Below are 17,345 nucleotides of genomic sequence, written 5' to 3'. Positions count from 1 at the left end.
CTCTCTCTCTCTCTCTCTCTCTCTCTCTCTCTCTCTCTCGATCTCTCTTTATCCCGATCTCTTTCTCTCTCTCTCTCTTTTGATCTCTCTTTCTCTCTCTCGCTCTCTCTTCTATCTATGTCTTTATCCACCCTCTCTAAGGATTTTTCCTACCTAACTTTCTCTATCCCCCTCTCTCTCTCTTCACTTGTATCTCTCTCATGTTGGTGAGGGGATCAGGCCTAGCCTTGACATGTCTCCAAGAGTAACGTAAATGGGCTCAACCTAAAGCACAGGCAGGTGTCATGGGGCTAGTTCCATTAAACACCAACGCCACCACTGCTACCAACAAAGTCACATCCCAGTAAAAGCAGACATGGTCAAGGCACTGAGCGAACAAAATGAACAAAGGATAGTGCAGTTGGAGGAATATGTGCGTGAATCCCAAAGGCTTGTTATGATGAAACCCCCTGGCAAGACAAGTAAAGACGTGTCATTTCCTCTAGATTGTCTTTACATCTTAATCAAAGCAGCAATCCTCCCCTAAGTCTGTGGTACTGTGCTCTTCTATCTCAGCTCCAACTCTGTGTTGATCAAACCTCTGGCTCTTATCAAAGAGATAGGATATTGGACTTTTAGTTCTGATAAGAGAACCTGGCTCAGAGGGTGGCATTTCTAAAGGGCAGCTCCCGCTATGGTGGGCCAACCAAAACCTAACGCTGCCAGGGCCTGCAATTAATATCCCTCAACCCTGTCCTGACTGGGAGCTGCACAACACATACTATAACCATATTTGGTTCTGAATATTTTGGTCTTGACAATGTTATTGATTTTGTGACTTTTATAGTGTTATCTTAATGCATTGAATTGTGTATACTGCATTTGTCATGGTATGGCCCATTTCTCTATTGTGAGTGGTAGATGTAAATAGCGGTATTGATAGGATTTGCTATTATGTCAGGTATACACCATCATATTCAACACAATCCATGCACAGGATACATTTTCCCCTTCATAACCTTTGTTATCCCTGCATGATACATCTGCATTGAAAGGGACTCCACACCTTCAGCCTTGAGTGGGCCTGAGGGTGGAGGTCAGTCAGTGAAGGAGGGGATCCTGTCAGGGGAGAGAAGAGGGGCTGCTGTTAGAACAGCCTGTCAAAATCCCCTCGCCTCGCTCAGCCTTGAGCAGATAAGTAGGCCCTCCTCCGCCAATGGACCACTCCTGGGCCGGATCACAGACATGATGCAGGCAGCAGCTCCACTGATCAATCTCCAGATAACCTAAACAGGACAATGTCACTGTCGATCGTGTGTTTGGCCTCGATCTCCTCCTCTTCTTTGACTATATTAAGGACGACATTGAGATTCATTGCTTACATTTCAATATGCATTGCAGTTTCATTCAGCTTTAGCATTCAGGTTCTACCGAAGGTGCAGTATACTGTGGTCCTGTCCCTGGGTCCTGCATTTTAGTTACACCCTAAATGTAGATGATCATAATTCATGTTGTCTAGATACAGATCTTTCTCTCTCTAATGCAGGAACGGTTTGTTTTTGTGTGTGTGTGTGAATGATAGGCTTTCTCAGTCTGCAAAACAAATTAGGCTGGATGGGTCAGGGACACACAGATTAGGCCAATCCAAAATCTGCTGACGGGCTTCAAATGACAGAGAAAGAGTGTGTCCCTTACACCCTAGACGTACATGTCTTGGTAAGATTAATACTATCAGATAGAATGATCAGATAGCAACAGTTTTTTTTTTATAGCAAATAAGCATGAAACAAAAGGGAAGCATAGAGACTCTTCACACTGTTAAATAATAATAGACATGACAACAATTGCACAGTTGCATAACGTTCACATTTATTTGGTTTCAAGTCCTAACATATTCTAAACATGCGTTTAACACATATGGATCACATTTGTCACAGGTAGTTCAAGTAAGAAAAGCAGAGGAGAGAGGTTTTTCAAAAGATTTAAAGGGATACTTCGGGATTTTGGCAATGAAACCCTTAATCTACTTCCCCAGAGTCAGATGAACTCGTGGATACCATTTTATATCTCTGTGTGCAGTTTGAAGGAAGCTGCTAACTAGCGTTGGCGCAACTTCTAACTAGCATTAGGGAAAGGGGGATACCTAGTCAGTAGTACAACTGAATGCCTTCACCTGAAATGTGTCTTTCGCATTTAACCCAACCCTTCTGAATCAGCGCAATGACTGGAAATCTATGGTAACAGCAGGCATGCTAGTTGTTGCCATTGAGTTCCATTCATTGAGCTAACGGTACTTAGCATTGGCTCGTGAAACTACCTCTAACTTCCCTCATACTGGATGCAGAACCACAAAAATGGTATCCATGAGTTCATCTGACTCTGGGGATCCCTTAAAGTATCCCTTTAAGGAGAAAAAAACAAACATGGCAGATAAAAATGTAATGCATTTCATCTGGGTTCCCAGTGGTGCAGATTCAATGGAAATACTTTAAGACGTTGTTCCCTGAGATATGTTATGATTTTATCTGCTCTAGTTGCCCCATTGTGGGCTCCTTAATAAGGAGCTTCAACGAATGAATTGTAATAACACTGAATAAGCTTGTAATAACACTGTTATAACAGAAAACCATTCATTGTTGAGATGAGTGAAGACAAGCATGTTAACAGGATATGGCAGAAGGGCCAAAGTTACATTCTAATGAATAATCACTCACAAGCAGCATTCTAAATATCAAACATGATACTGATCATTTAACCCTTTTAAAGTCTTTACACATCGCCTTTACATTGTTTGGTACACCCCATCTTGAAAACTATATAAATATAGTGAATGAACACAATACATTGATTGGAATACCATACTGGGTTATATGTTGCTATATAAACTGTAAAACGAAACACTGATTCACCAGTAAAATGGGAAGTATTGATAAAACGACCGCAGAAAAGTGAACAAATGGTAACCGCCTATGGCATGTGATTACATACAGTATGCCGAGATTCCCATAGAAATGATTTGGTATGGTAATCAGGTGTGTTAATGATTGGTAATGTACGGTCATGATGTGGTAGATAAGTCATCCGTCTGATCCGTTTTCATTGATCACTTGGTGTGACGTTGTAAACTGCATGATCGATCACAGAAAAAAAGTTGTCAGAGTAAATGTAAACTGGCACGGTGGTCAAACTGACTCCCATCCACCAAGGGCGAGCCTGCAGTTTGTCCTGAGGTACCACGGAAAAACATATGAGGAAACGTTTACATGCAAAATTGGTAACAGTGAGGTAACTAGATGAAATAAGAGACACAAAATAACAGAACATTGGTGCAATGAAACCAATAAATATGATTTTTTTTAAACATTACCTGTGTGAAAGTAAGCAACGTGATGACACACAAAAAGAGGTAGTTTCAGTATAGAAATTGCAAATTACATATCCATTATCTGTAAAAACACATTCCAGAAAATAGTAAGAATGGTAATGAGTTTGTATTACATGTGTTTCAAAACATGAGAGGTGTTGGCAGCAAGGTAGCAATGTGACGTTTGATTTTAAAAAGAGACTGCAACGAAGAATCTGCCACTTAGAGTCCCTATATTCATGTATGATGGCCAGAGTGACACTGTACGGCAGCAGCAGCACTGGGCTAGGATCTCAGACACAAGTACCCTAAAAATGTCTGATCCCTGAGTTTAGGAGTGCCATATGCACTGAGCACCCCAGACCAGTGGCTGGCTGCTCTCCACCATGACTTCTGGCACACCTCAATGTTCTCTGCTTTGTTCACAGACGGTCAACTGAAAGAAAAGTAGGAAGCCACGGTGTGTGACTCCCTTCTAATATCTGAGTTGAAAACTCCACACCTCAGGCCCAAATGACACTGGGGAATACAGTAAAGGCTTTGCATGTGAAGGATCATGCATAAATATGCATAATATTTACCAGTTTCACAGGTGCCTGTCTTCTGTTGAGTTAATTCACTGTCTGCAGATATCATTTTATTCATCAAATCTGTGACATGTTTTTGGTAATAGTAAAAGTGATCAATCCATAAACACTTTTGAATTGTAATATCAATACCATAAACACTATATTCTTTTGGAACTTAAATTACAGCAGAGAGTTGATAGAATCACATCCAACATCCATCAGAAAGAATTGTAATGTCAATGTAAACAAACACTGTATAGCCTCAAAACATGGTTAAAACTAGAATTGATGTCATGGATGGTCAGTCCTTGCATCCATAGCTCTGTCTATGAATTTGAGAGTGGTTACATTACTCCAGGCCCATCCCTCAGCTTTTTACCAAAACTAAGGCGGGGTGGCCGCTTTGTTATTGTTCTAATTAAGGATTCTAGCTTTAACAATAACATTGAAAATTTATTTTTAAAAAAAGATGGAAAGGTGGCTACTTGAAAACTACTGAAACAAAGAACACACCATTGGTGAAAGTATTCAAAGGGTGGTTCAGGGCATAAGATAGTACAGTGTTAAAGGAACATTTCACCCAGAGATGCATCATATGGGGGATGATTTCTGTATTTTAAAAGTTACATATCTTGAAAATTGATTGCTGACAAGCAAAACATTTTGGGACTATGTCAACAATGGACAAATGAAACAAATAACAAAATATCGTTTTTTGGGTGGAGTACTCCTTTAAGGCAGGTAGTAGTGTTAAGGCTGAGATAGACAAACTTGGCTGGACTTACAGTAGTGGTGAAGGGAGAGAGTAAGCCGACCTGATAGTTGAGGTTATTTTGAGCATGCTCAGTTTGGAAAGGGGACATCTCTGGCATTTCGGCCCTGTCTCAGGCCACCTTCAGCCAAATCATCTCAACACTGAACTGGTTCACCAGTTGTTTTAAATCTGTTCGAAAACAATCTGTTCTAAAACATGCCCTTATAACCAACACATTCACTTTCATAAAACAGGAAAATATTTGAAAAAGAAAACACCTTCTAAAAAGGACCTACAATGTCCTGAATCCTACGACTACGAATCCTACAAGTACATCAGCATTGTGATCACTGAATAACTCCTGAATGCAATACATAACACTCACTTTACCCTGTTTAAATACAGGTCCACAAGGACCTGAGAGAGAGGAGCATGCAGGGTGGGGACTTTGCCAAGGTCATGGTCAAAGAATGTGTCCTGCCTCACCACAGCACGCATAAAAGAGAGTCATTTGAAGGACTGCATTGCCCCAAATGTTCAAACAACGGTTACTATGAAACAGATAAAACCTGAATGATCAAAAAAGACTCTTCAAGTGGGCAAAATGATCATCTCATACATAGAAAATAAAGAACCTATTTCTCTGTATGTTTTTTTTTTTTTAAACAATGTGCATATCTGTCTCAGATGATGTGCAAGCCGGAAGTAACCTCTAGTCCTTCCAGATTAATAGACAAGCCCCTAATGTCTCCTCCATCTCTCCTCTTTTACAGCCAAAAGTAGTCACCTGAGCATTCCAAACCCAACACTGTCTAAGATGTAGTAGTAAAAATGAGCAGGCCAGCATGTCCTTCTAGCCTAACTGTGCGGACCGGACCACCGACCCAATGAGCATGTGCAGAGGCTAAGGATTGGGCAAGGGAGTACCAGTGGAGGGCTAAAAGTTGTATGCCTGGAGAAACAGATGGGTGCTACAGGGACTAGGAGCGAAGACAGTGGGGCCTTTGTCTGTGGTGTCTCAGCATTAGGGGTTAGGATGGGAAACAGCTACACTGTGTGTCTATCTGTCAGCAGAAGTTCTCCCCTCCAGCTCCGACGCACATTGATTCATTTCTTATTCGGGTCCTTCATTGATAAGAAATCATTACATTGAGCTATCGGCTCATCACCCATCTATGGGTTCTGCTTGAAAAAGCTTTGCATAACACTTTGGTCAACAACAACAAAAATCAATACAGCTAATAGCAAACTTCCCCTACCTCTGCAATTCAATTTGTTCCGCAGTCTATGATTGTAGAAAATACCCGTATGCTCGTTTTCTACGAAGATCCCACAATCCAGCTAAATGTCACCTCACTGAAAGTCTAGGAATGTTCAAAACTGACCAGCCCATCCCTTACAGGAAGTCTGTCTGTGGGTTCTGTAAGAGATAGTGTGGGTAACACAGTATAGAAAAATACTACAAGAAGGGGGACAATACACCAGTAGTGAACATTCATTTGTTGATTGCAGGGGTGAACACTTTTTTATCTTTGGTTCAAAATACAGCAATGCCTTTGGTCAATTTTGTGGTAAAGGCCTACTTATCAATCTATGATTCAGGAGTTTAAAGCATTTACAGGGATTGGATTTAGACTGAGCAACTCTTCATTTCAAAACAGCGAGAAAAAGGTACCTGAAAATAGAAACAACATCTTCCTGAGGTAGTCTCAAAACACTTGTCAACTCATTTATATCCGGCCCCATCCGAACAAAATAAATGTTTCAAATCAAGTTCTAACAATGGCAACACCGACACATTGAGCAATCGGATACACACGTGTAAACTCCAAAGACCAATGCATCAATGTGCATTTAGTTTGTACAGAAGCATGTGCACAGCATAAATCAGCATACATTCAGCTCTGTCGTGTAATAAATATATAGAGAAAAAAAGCTTTATAAAACTAGCTGCTTGTCACATTCACAGGAAGGAGGACCAGTCCCTTGCCCTGCCCCCTAGGCCAGCTCTGAGTAAAGGGGTGGTCCTAGAGCCAGCAGGGCAGGGCTCAGTTCCCAGGGGAGGTACCCGTAGAAGTCAGACAGGGGGAACTTCCTGTCCTGTAGCTGATTAGGCTGGATTTGCAGGAGTGCAAGACTGCTTTGAACAAAAGGGGGAGCTGTTCCAGGGGAACATTCACCAGCTTGCCTGGAAAGAAACATGTTTCACAGGGTGTGAGTACAGAACAATTATCCTATCGCCTACCTTGTTATGGACCTTTATATTAGCATTTCATAATACACCGCCCGCCATGCCAATCCCTGATAGATGCCCCAACTTACCTGCCATGAAGCGGATCTCTGGCAGACACATCATGATCTCGGGGAAGCGTTTGGGCTGGTGAGGGTACTTGTACTCAGTGTAGTCCTGACACACGTACCAGTAGCGCTTGTTCAGCTGCTCCAACTGGGAGACGTTAGTCAGACCGCGGATATCTGCACGACAGACAGGGACACATTGAGGAGAGGACCTTAGCTACTGTTCATGTATGTGTGACGTTTGCATTCTTTTTATTCAATAAAGCATCTGAGCAGCAGAGCAGTTTAGAAAATTCCTGAAGGATCAGTGCTGTGTCTGACTGTGTGTGTGTGTGTGTGTGTGTGTGTGTGTGTGTGTGTGTGTGTGTGTGTGTGTGTGTGTGTGTGTGTGTGTGTGTGTGTGTGTGTGTGTGTGTGTGTGTGTGTGTGTGTGTGTGTGTGTGTGTGTGTGTGTGTGTGTGTGTGTGTGTGTGTGTGTGTGTGTGTTACCTTGGTTCAAGAAGTTGATGGCTTTCATGCAGGCGTACTCCTCGTTGCTGACCTTCAACTGGTGGAACTTGCGGAACAGATAGATCAGCCTCTCCATCACCTCCATGCCATTCTCACTGAATCTGGAGAGGACGCATACAAAAACATGGGGAGATTGTGGAATGTGATACGCCCGCTCACACGCAAACAACCCACAAAATCAACAAGACTACCAGCTCTTGTACACACAGCTACAGAAGTGGAAAATCACAAAGAAATAACAAAGTTAAGGGAGAGTAGATTTATGATAGTTGATTCAATCATGACCGTAATAAGATGATGAGCAGTACGGATGGGGTGGGGGGGGTGCCTGATCCACTACAAGTGATTAAGGACATTCATCTCGCTGACTAAACATTTCCTTTAGCTTTAAGGAAGGAGCGTGTACTTAAACATGGCAAACTGAACAACTGTACTCATCAATCTCTATACCCGTCTCTGCAGCGCCCCTTAAATCTTGATCTCTTTAGTGCATGTGCCTACACACCGCTTAGTAACTGGCTTAGTAAATCAGACACCTTCTCCTTGAATGTGCAAACTGCAGGCAAATGGGCCATTGCAACACAACCCAGCCGTAAATCCAATAGAAAATTAGGAACAAGTGTGCCAAAAGGGCTGATAATTCTGGTCTGATTTACACACAACCAAGCCCCCACAGTATTATGGCCAATCTGGGACAGAGGGACAGACCTGTATTTCATAATGGCCCAGACAGTGCTAGCCACAGTCCTGAGGAGTCATCCACCTCACAGGACAGTTCACTGGCACACTTCCAAAACCAATATACCTCGATGTAATGGTCGAAATATCACAGCCTTTAGAGATTGTGAACTCACAGAGTGGAACGGTGGTCTCTGTAGGAGACTGTTGTTGCAGAAGGAAACACAACTCAAATTTTGACATCATCCCTTCTCTTTAGAGCCGTATTCAGCCACCACACCTCCCAAAAATACTACAATAACATAATCCAGGTAAGCAAACACTATTGCCTTCTAACGTTTGATGCATGAACAACACAAAAGGAGAATTTTATTAACATTTTTTAAATGACGGCCTATACCGGCCAAACCCGGAAGACGCTGGGCCAATTGTGCGCCGCCCTATGGGACTCCCAATCACGGCCGGTTGTGATACAGCCTGGAATCGAACCAGGGTGTCTGTAGTGATGCCTCAAGCACTGAAATGCAGTGCCTTAGACCGCTGCGCCACTCGGCAGAAGACGAGGGTGTCCCAGCTAAATGGTCTCTTTCCATACAATGATTCCAAAATAAACCTATGAACACAACCTAGTATCATTGTTTAACCCTGACAGTGATCCCACTGTCGGGCAATACTCACCCCTGCATCTCGTCCTCAGAGGGTGTGTACTTGGTGGTGACGTCGGCCAGGTCTCCAAAGATCTGCGCACTGTAGATGGTGAGGCAGGAGAGCAGGATGAGCTCCTGCCAGGTGGAGCTGAGCAGACAGGTGTAGTCCTCAATGGACATCTCGCAGAAGAACGGCAGCTTCTTGATCCACGAGATCTGACGAAAAAGCAGCTCGTCGGCCAGACGACACAGCAGCGTAAACAACTCCACCTGAGTCACCTTGTACCTGACACACATAACAGGGGAGACAGAGAGACGCGGATGTGAATATCAACAGGCTTCATAGCAGCAAAGTGTTCCTGTTATTGTATTGGGCCAGGAGTTGTAGCTGACCTTGTCACGTGGTTGAACAATTCATATTATAAAACACATTTCCAAATAGATGTCTGCTGGAATTGTTATGTCAAAAACATGCCACAGTTTGAGTGCTCAGCAGATATTTCCGGTTAAGCAGGCCTACTCACCCATCCTCTATCAGCATGGGGGTGGTCAGTGGAGCCAGGTCCTCTGCAGCCACTAGCTGCAGCACCAGGGGGTGTGACTGGGGGTAGAGGTTGCGGGGCTGGGGGGCCAGCAGGCCTGACTGGGCATGGTAGCTGAAGAGGTGAGGTAGCAGCTGGTAGGGGGTGTTCATGGGGGTGTTCATGTACTGGTCCCTGAGAGCAGCCGTGTAGCCGCCATTCATCTCTACAGAGCGACTGGACAGAGAAAACACAATGGTCAAACACACTAACACCTCAGACATGATGGAAAACACAGTAGAACTGTCACTGCCGCGAGATCATTTACTCACAATAGTCGTTCAACTACATACTGTACTTACACTAAATGCCAGAAATGGTTAAGTGTGCTCATGTTGTTGAGATTTGATAAATAACTATTTCTGTGCATTTCTAACATAATCAGAGTACATGGCTGATATAGATATGTTGATGTTGACACAGAGAGAGATTCAAATAGATACCACCACACTACATAGACTATGTTTGGCCTTGCTGCTTGTAGATAGACACTATGCATGTCTCCATAGCAAGAACAGCAGATACTGGTACGAATTCATTCTACAGATATCACTGCTAAGTCTGAATAGATTGCATTCAGGCATTCCTCTAGTGGCAAACACCTTACTAACTTGGCAATGAGATGTCAGGGGCAGTTCATTATTTCGTAACTGGACAAACTGCTGACAATGGCTACGATGCTCCCTAATGTAGAGGAGTTGCTAACTCACTTGGATGACAGAGTGGATGCGGGTGATGGCTGGTTGCCCTCGGAGGCGCCGTTGCTAGGGGAACTGTGGTCACTACTGTCACCATTGTTGCTCCAGGTGTGCTCCGGGAGACTGGCTTCCTCCTTAAACTCCTGTCCCGACATGATCCGCTCAATCTCCTCATCTGTGATCTGTGACACAGAGACAGAGACAGAGACAGAGACAGAGACAGAGACAGAGACAGAGACAGAGACAGAGACAGAGAGAGAGAGAGAGAGAGAGAGAGAGAGAGAGAGAGAGAATATGTAAAGAGTCATGACATTGGCAAGCCCATTAACTATTATAATTCACTCCCCTGGGTACTTCAAGTCTTTAGCTGTTAATACTACAGCATTGTTTTCAGGCATCTGAATGGATTAACATAGCATTGTTGTCCAGGGTATAATTATCCTAGGACAACTTGTTCCACAGAGGCACAAGGCCACACCATGCACATGCGCACGCACCCACCCACCCACCCACACATACAGGGGTCGTTCCACTTCAAAAAAACACAAGAAAGAGGATTTCAACACCCACCATATCAAATTGTTCTGAAATAGTTTTTGTTGATAGAAACAGATAAGTATTCCTGCAACGTTATAATGTTGACATATAACTTGATCTCTAAAATATTAAGCTAATTGATTGCACCCAAATTGGCCATTTTAATATATAGGATTCATATATTTAATAACTATAGTACCCAAAATCTGATTTGGACCAAACTTTTTTCTAACAATGAGTTAGGCATGAGGAATCCAAAGAAATTGTCAAAAGCCCCCCATACCCCACACCAATCCCACCCCAACAATGAGTATATAGTATCAGTTCCCTATGTTTGACAATTAGTATGGAGCTGTGGCTTGGAGTATTGTTTCTTTATCCTATGTAATGTATTCTCAGTGAATTTGTTGATGTTTCCTTTCCCCTTTTCAGAATTTTTTTTAATTTTTTGAAGTGTTTATGTCCCATCCTGCTTACAGGGTAAGAAGCTATATTTAATTTTGTAATTTAGGTGAACTATCCCTTTAATAATGGGTGTTGGGGGGAATCTTTAAAAAAAGATCACCTAATAGCAGGAACAGCACCATCTAGTGGTCAGAACTTGTTAATTGGGATGTACAGTAGGATGGGACACAAACCCAATAACTTCAATGACTAATTTCTCTGAACAGGATAAACTTTTTTTTGTTGCCAAATTCATTGAGAATACATTACATAGGATGAAGAAACAATACTCAGAGCCTCAGCTCCATATTATTTCTCAAACATAGGGAACTGATACTATATACTTGTTTTTGGAGTGGGATTGATGTGGGGTGTGGGGGAGGAGGGTGTGTGGGTGGCTTTTGACCGCTTCTTTGGATTCCTCATGTCTTACTCATTGTTACAAAAAAGTTTGGTCCAAATCGGATGTTAGGTACTATAATTATTGAATATTATATGAATCCTAGAAATTAAAATATCCAATTTGTGTGCAATTATTTAGCTTAATTTCTAAGAGATCAAATTATATTTCAACAAAATAATGCTTCCGGAATGCTTATCTTACCTGTTTCTAACTACAGACACGATTTCAGAACAATCTGAGATGGTGGGTGTCATGGCTTGCTGAAATGACATGGAATGACCCACATCTTAGCTATGCCAAAATGATATTTGAAAAGCATGGCTAATCCTTCATCTAATGTTAATAACATTTATTTATTTATTTTTTCTTAAAAAAATTACCCCCTAATTTTTCATCTTCTCTCATCACTTCAACTCGGGAGGAGTTAATGACATAGATTGAATTGAACACTGTAAATAATGACTGGTGCTGCAAGCAATTAGGGATGCTGATTTGCCCAATTACCTTGTTTAAAGCCAGCTAATGAAATAATAAGTTAATGTGAGCATGAAATCACTGTCAAAGATGGGTTCAATTCAATTTATAATAAGCACAGTTCAGGGCAATGGGTTAGAAATGACCAGCATTTTACATAACAATTCTTAGTAAGCAATTTAAATTTAAAGAAAATAAAGAAAATCAGAACAGTTCTGCAATATCAAAGTCGCTGTGGGAAACTAGCTGTAATTAGCTGTAGTAGAGTGCACAGTGAATATTTACCTGGACAGGCCCAATGCTTTTGTTTCTCCCTCCTGGCATGCCATCTTCCCTGATTGCTGGAAAACACACAGAACAGCCATAAGCACCACAATAAGAGAAACAAACTGTATGGTTTTTAAAAATACTATGTTTGGGTTTCAAGACATAAAAAACACTAAAGTACAGTACAATTCCTAGAGGGGTAGTGATAGCAACATTGGTACTATGGCTCCACCTGGTGGCTGCTATGATTGTGCCACAGCAGATCATCAGGAAAGAGTACAGCAAAATGTGAAACTTCATCTACACAGTCAATCCAGCAGAGAGCACTAGCTACATAACAAAAGAGCTGGGCGGCCTAGCTGCGAGCTGACAAGAGGGTGGGGTCATCACTAGTTAACACTGCCACAAACTCAAACCCCCCCCATTTATACAATTTATCTTCTTAAAATCACATGTTAAACCTTAGCATTAACCCTAACCACACAGATAATCTTATGCCTAACCTTAAATTACATTGTTTTGGTTTTCATGAATTTTTTAGGATATATAGCCAATTTTGACTTTGTGGTTGTGCTCTCTAGTGGAAACCCCCATGGAGCTTTTCCAATGAAATCTGTGGTTCTAGAACAATCTACTATGGTTCTAGTACAGTACATTCAGCTCAGAATTCTAGGCCTCTGCATACGTGGCTCTCGTCTGCTCGTCACTCTTGCCTCTTTGGTCTCCTCTTACCTTTGCGGTTCATTCCCATCTGTAGACACTTGAGCAGGCGGCAGTATTGGCAGCGGTTGCGCTGCTTGCGCGACATCTCGCAGTTCTTGTCACGGCTGCAGCGGTACACGCGCTTGTTGCAGATGCTGCGCTTGAAGAAGCCCTTGCAGCCCTCGCAGGAGATGATGCCATAGTGCAGGCCTGTGGCGCGGTCTCCACAGATAAGGCAAACACGTGGGTCAGCTGCAACATCTGACAGGAGAGACAGAAGGACTTGTTAGAACAGAAGACAGAAAACCGACAGACGCCTGCCACATATCACAACATTCAAGTAACATCAATGACAAATTGGACATAATAAAGATAAATATCTACGGAGAAAATGCAGCATGATCAAAATTGCTCTCAGATCTGAAAAGAAACCCGTTGCCATAAGTCTTCACCAAGCATATGTATCCTACAGCTCTAACCATCGTCGTGGAACTTAGGGTAGCCAACCAGTGTAACCAGCTGGATGTTAGGAGGAAGAATGGGCAGAGAGGGCAGACATCTTGAATGTTTTATTCAATAGGTCTGAGCAGAGAAAGGGCCAGGCTAAACGACACACGCTGGGCTGCCTGGTGATTTGTGTACAGGCTCTCCTTTCCCTTAGACACAGTGGCAGCGTCATTTCAACTCTTCAGTGTGACTATAGTCTAACACCACTCGGTGAAACCTGACTAGATTCACTCCCCTTTCATAGATATAGAGTACACTGAAACGCAAGCCCACATGAGGTCTAAATCTCTCACTGTGAGCATAACACGCTGGTGTGACAAGGGAATTTATATTTGTTTAAATATATCAGACCAACTAACAGTTAATGATTCTCTAACTCCACAGGCGGGCAGTGACACCTTAATTGGGGATGATGGGCTCATAGTATTGGCTGGAATGGAATAAATGGAATGTTATCGAACACATCAAACACATGGTTTCCATATGTTTGATACGATTCCATCCACCCAAATCCAGCCATTGTTATGAGACGTCTTCCCCTCAGCAGCCTCCAGTGTCCAACTGGTAGGTTCATATCACAGCTATCTTCTTTAAAAGACAAACCCAGTGCAGACCAGAGCCTTTACATTTTAGCCATAACCTCGTTTCCTCAAAGGGTATATGGTGCAGCTTTTCTGCTGAGAGTTTCAAAATGTGAAATGTTGTTAAGAGCAAGTGAGGGCAGTAACTTGGAACACATGTTGGGGGATATTTGGGGGCTTGGATAAAGGCGAGGGAAGGGCTGCCTTTGAGGAAGTAGTGGAACAGGATGTTCCAAATGAAGCACATTCAAAAATAGTTGGTTAAATTACACAGTGCTCTGAGTTTAAGGTTAGCCAGCAGATTAACAACATGTGGTGGCCACTAGAGACCCAGATGTGAAAACAGAATAAAGTTCAAAACACCTAGCTTACTACAGTAGCCCTTATCCCCAAATACCAATATCGCTGATGCTAAATAGCTTTTGGCTTTACATTCATCTCTATAGAGTGACATGTCTGGCTTTCATGTGTCTGTGTGTGCATACGTTCCATTGGGTGTGCGTGTTGGAGTTTGGATCATAGAGAGATGTACTTAAAGCTAGAAACAATAACAATGTGTTCTCTCCTGTTTTACTAAAAAGCTAAGGGATTGGGCTGGAGGAATGTAACTACTAGAGCTACGGATGCAAGGACTGACCATACATGATCCCAAATGTGTAGTTTTGACCATGTTTTGAGGCTATACAGTTTAGATTTACGTTGATTACAAACATTGTTTCACTCCAATCTTATATTTTGGGTTCTGATGGGGAACGACACTTGAACTATGTGCATAAGGTGTGTTACTTTTTTTAAATTATTTTTTACTTTAGTCTATTTGGTAAATATTTGTTTAACTCTTCTTGATCTGCACTGTTGGTTAAGGGCTTGTAAGTAAGCATTTGACAATAAGGTCTACACCTGTTGTATTTGGCGCATGTGACAAATGAAGTTTGATTTGATTACGCCATTTATAGTTTACATTCTTCAAGAATCAATGGGTCATTCACTTATAAATCCAAAAAGAGACGAAGCAACTAAGGATTTAAATTAAAGACTTACAATCCTTTGTGAACTCCTGACATTCTTAGTTACTTTACTAATCACCACAGAAACGGCACAATCTGCAGACCAGCACACTTTGAGGACACCAAACTTTAAAAAGCTGTTTAAAATCTTAGCTGGCATAATCCCCATCTACCTCTAGGTTAGATAATAAAACACTATGCAGGCAGAGAATGAATTAGACCCAAAACCTATTTCCCTACTCTCTGCTGTCCACCGTGTTAGTGCTACCCTATCGATCAACCCCCGTCCGCCAACACACAAACACACACACACCCCTCAACCCCCGCACCATCCCCCCTCATAAAAGCTCTGAACAGATGGGTTGATGCCATGGTTACAGTGAATAGCCCAGCGAAGCAACGGCTGCCAGAAGAAGAGATAACACAGAACAACCCCAACCTTACTGGCTTAGCTTTCTAATTATGATATCAGTTAACAAGGCATCCCATCCCAGTTTCTGTTGGTCAATCAGCAATTACATGTGGTTTGTTGTCCCCACTTTATCATCATCCATTACTAAGTATAGTAAAAATATTAAAAAATGATATATATATATGTCAGTTTAGAACAAATTCTTCTTTACAATGACGGCCAACCCCGGCCAAACCCGGACGACGCTGGGCCAATTGTGCGCTGCCCTATGGGACTCCCAATCACGGCCGGATGTGATACAGCCTGGTTTCGAACCAGGGACTGTAGTGATGCCTCTTGCACTGCGATTATTGGTCACATACACATGTTTAGCAGATGTTATTGCGGGTGTAGTGAAATGCTTGTGTTTATAGCTCCAACAGTGCAGTAATATCTAACAAGTTATATCTAACAATTTCACAACAATACACACAAATCTAAAGTCAAGGAATGGAATTAAGAATATATAAATACCTGACAGCAATGTCGGAGCGGCATAGACTAAAATACAGTAGAATACAGTATATACATATGAAATGAGTAATGCAAAATATACAAACATTAAAGTAGGGAGTGTGCTTCAAACAGAACTCCCAAAATAAAGTACCATGAACTGGTTCATCCTGAAAAACAGGTGACCACTAACTGGGAAAATATAAACAGTGAAGTTATCAAAGTGAAGGTTTACAGATCAACATGGGAGACTGCATTGGGAGATTTTGTAAATATACAGAGAGAAACATCCAGAACCCTGGTTTTCACCTCCATTCTGAGGTCCACTGGGGTCCAAACTGAGTTCAAACCGATTCTACATGTAGATTTACACTAAAATGTCGGCAGTCAGACGCCCACCGGCGGCAGGTGGTCCCGAAGACACACCCCACCGAACGAACGGCGGTGCGCATGTCAGATGAACGTTAGATGGAGATCCGGTGCGGTTTGTGCGCTCCACAGGCGGGCAGTGACACCTTAATTGGGGATGATGGGCTCATAATAATGGCTGGAATGGAACAAATGGAATGCTATCGAACACATCACACACATGGTTTCTATGTGTTTGATGCCATTCCATTCACTCCCTTCCAGCCATTATTATGAGCCGTCCTCCCCCTCAACAGCCTCCTGTGATGCGCTCCAATAGTTAGTGAGCAAACTGAGAGCAGACTGAACTGCTTTCACTGGATTCTACCAACAGTAAATAATGAACCCAGTCCTGAAGGAGACTGGTGAGAACTCAGCTATAGTGGTCCTGGTTAATGCGACCTTCTCCTGAACCCACAAAGTAACCCTAGCTGCTCTGAGGTAAGTCTCTTACTGACGGCCTTTGGTCAACCAGTACTTCACAAAGCCATGAACTTTCCCCTCATCCAGGCATGGACTAACCCATCAGATATAAGAGGGAGACATGGGTGCAGTGATCTAAAGTAACAAGGTCATCAAACCCATGCCAACCCATACTGTGCAAAAGCTTCCTTTCCCTTAACACATTTACTATCATCAGTGCTTGACTTGGGCTACTGCTTGAGCTCCTGTTCCTCTCATAGAATATAAGCTCAAATGTATTGTGGAGCTCCTGCACCTAAATATAAACAGTACAGGCCCCCAAAATGAGTCCCGGAACCTATTTCAGTCCAAACCAAGTACTGATTATCATGAACGTATAAGATTGGCCAAAAGCGAATAAAATGGCAGATAGCAACTTTTAGACCTCAGGTACTGTCCACAAGAGCACACTTGTGCACAGGTTATACACTAAACTACTACTACTGAGTGGTAAACTCATCTTCTTTATAACTTAAATATAGCTGCAACCGAATCAGACATAATCCTGTCAAAGAGATGACAGAGGTCCTATATGTCCATCCCTGCTCTAAGTATACTAGAAGCAGCAGTG

General features: G+C 42.4%; 1 protein-coding gene across 3 annotated transcripts in view; it reads right to left on the bottom strand.

Annotated features, from left to right (window-relative positions):
• Positions 1 to 1,823: 1,823 nt before the first annotated feature.
• Positions 1,824 to 17,345, bottom strand: part of LOC139545576 (nuclear receptor subfamily 6 group A member 1-A-like) — a 99,556-nt gene continuing 84,034 nt past the window's right edge. For all 3 annotated transcript variants that reach the window (XM_071353511.1, XM_071353512.1, XM_071353513.1), the window contains 8 exons: positions 12,936 to 13,166; positions 12,222 to 12,277; positions 10,091 to 10,260; positions 9,324 to 9,557; positions 8,831 to 9,085; positions 7,454 to 7,575; positions 6,989 to 7,141; positions 1,824 to 6,854 (listed from right to left, as the gene is read on the bottom strand). In XM_071353511.1, the coding sequence (XP_071209612.1) occupies positions 6,715 to 6,854; positions 6,989 to 7,141; positions 7,454 to 7,575; positions 8,831 to 9,085; positions 9,324 to 9,557; positions 10,091 to 10,260; positions 12,222 to 12,277; positions 12,936 to 13,166 (1,361 nt within the window). In that variant the 3' untranslated portion in view covers positions 1,824 to 6,714. The remainder of the gene's footprint in view (positions 6,855 to 6,988; positions 7,142 to 7,453; positions 7,576 to 8,830; positions 9,086 to 9,323; positions 9,558 to 10,090; positions 10,261 to 12,221; positions 12,278 to 12,935; positions 13,167 to 17,345) is intronic.

The sequence above is a fragment of the Salvelinus alpinus genome, chromosome 19 (assembly GCF_045679555.1).
Source record: "Salvelinus alpinus chromosome 19, SLU_Salpinus.1, whole genome shotgun sequence".
Classification (NCBI taxonomy): Eukaryota; Metazoa; Chordata; class Actinopteri; order Salmoniformes; family Salmonidae; genus Salvelinus; species Salvelinus alpinus.
Note: the sequence above shows the minus strand (reverse complement) of the source record. Positions and strands in the feature narration are given on the sequence as shown.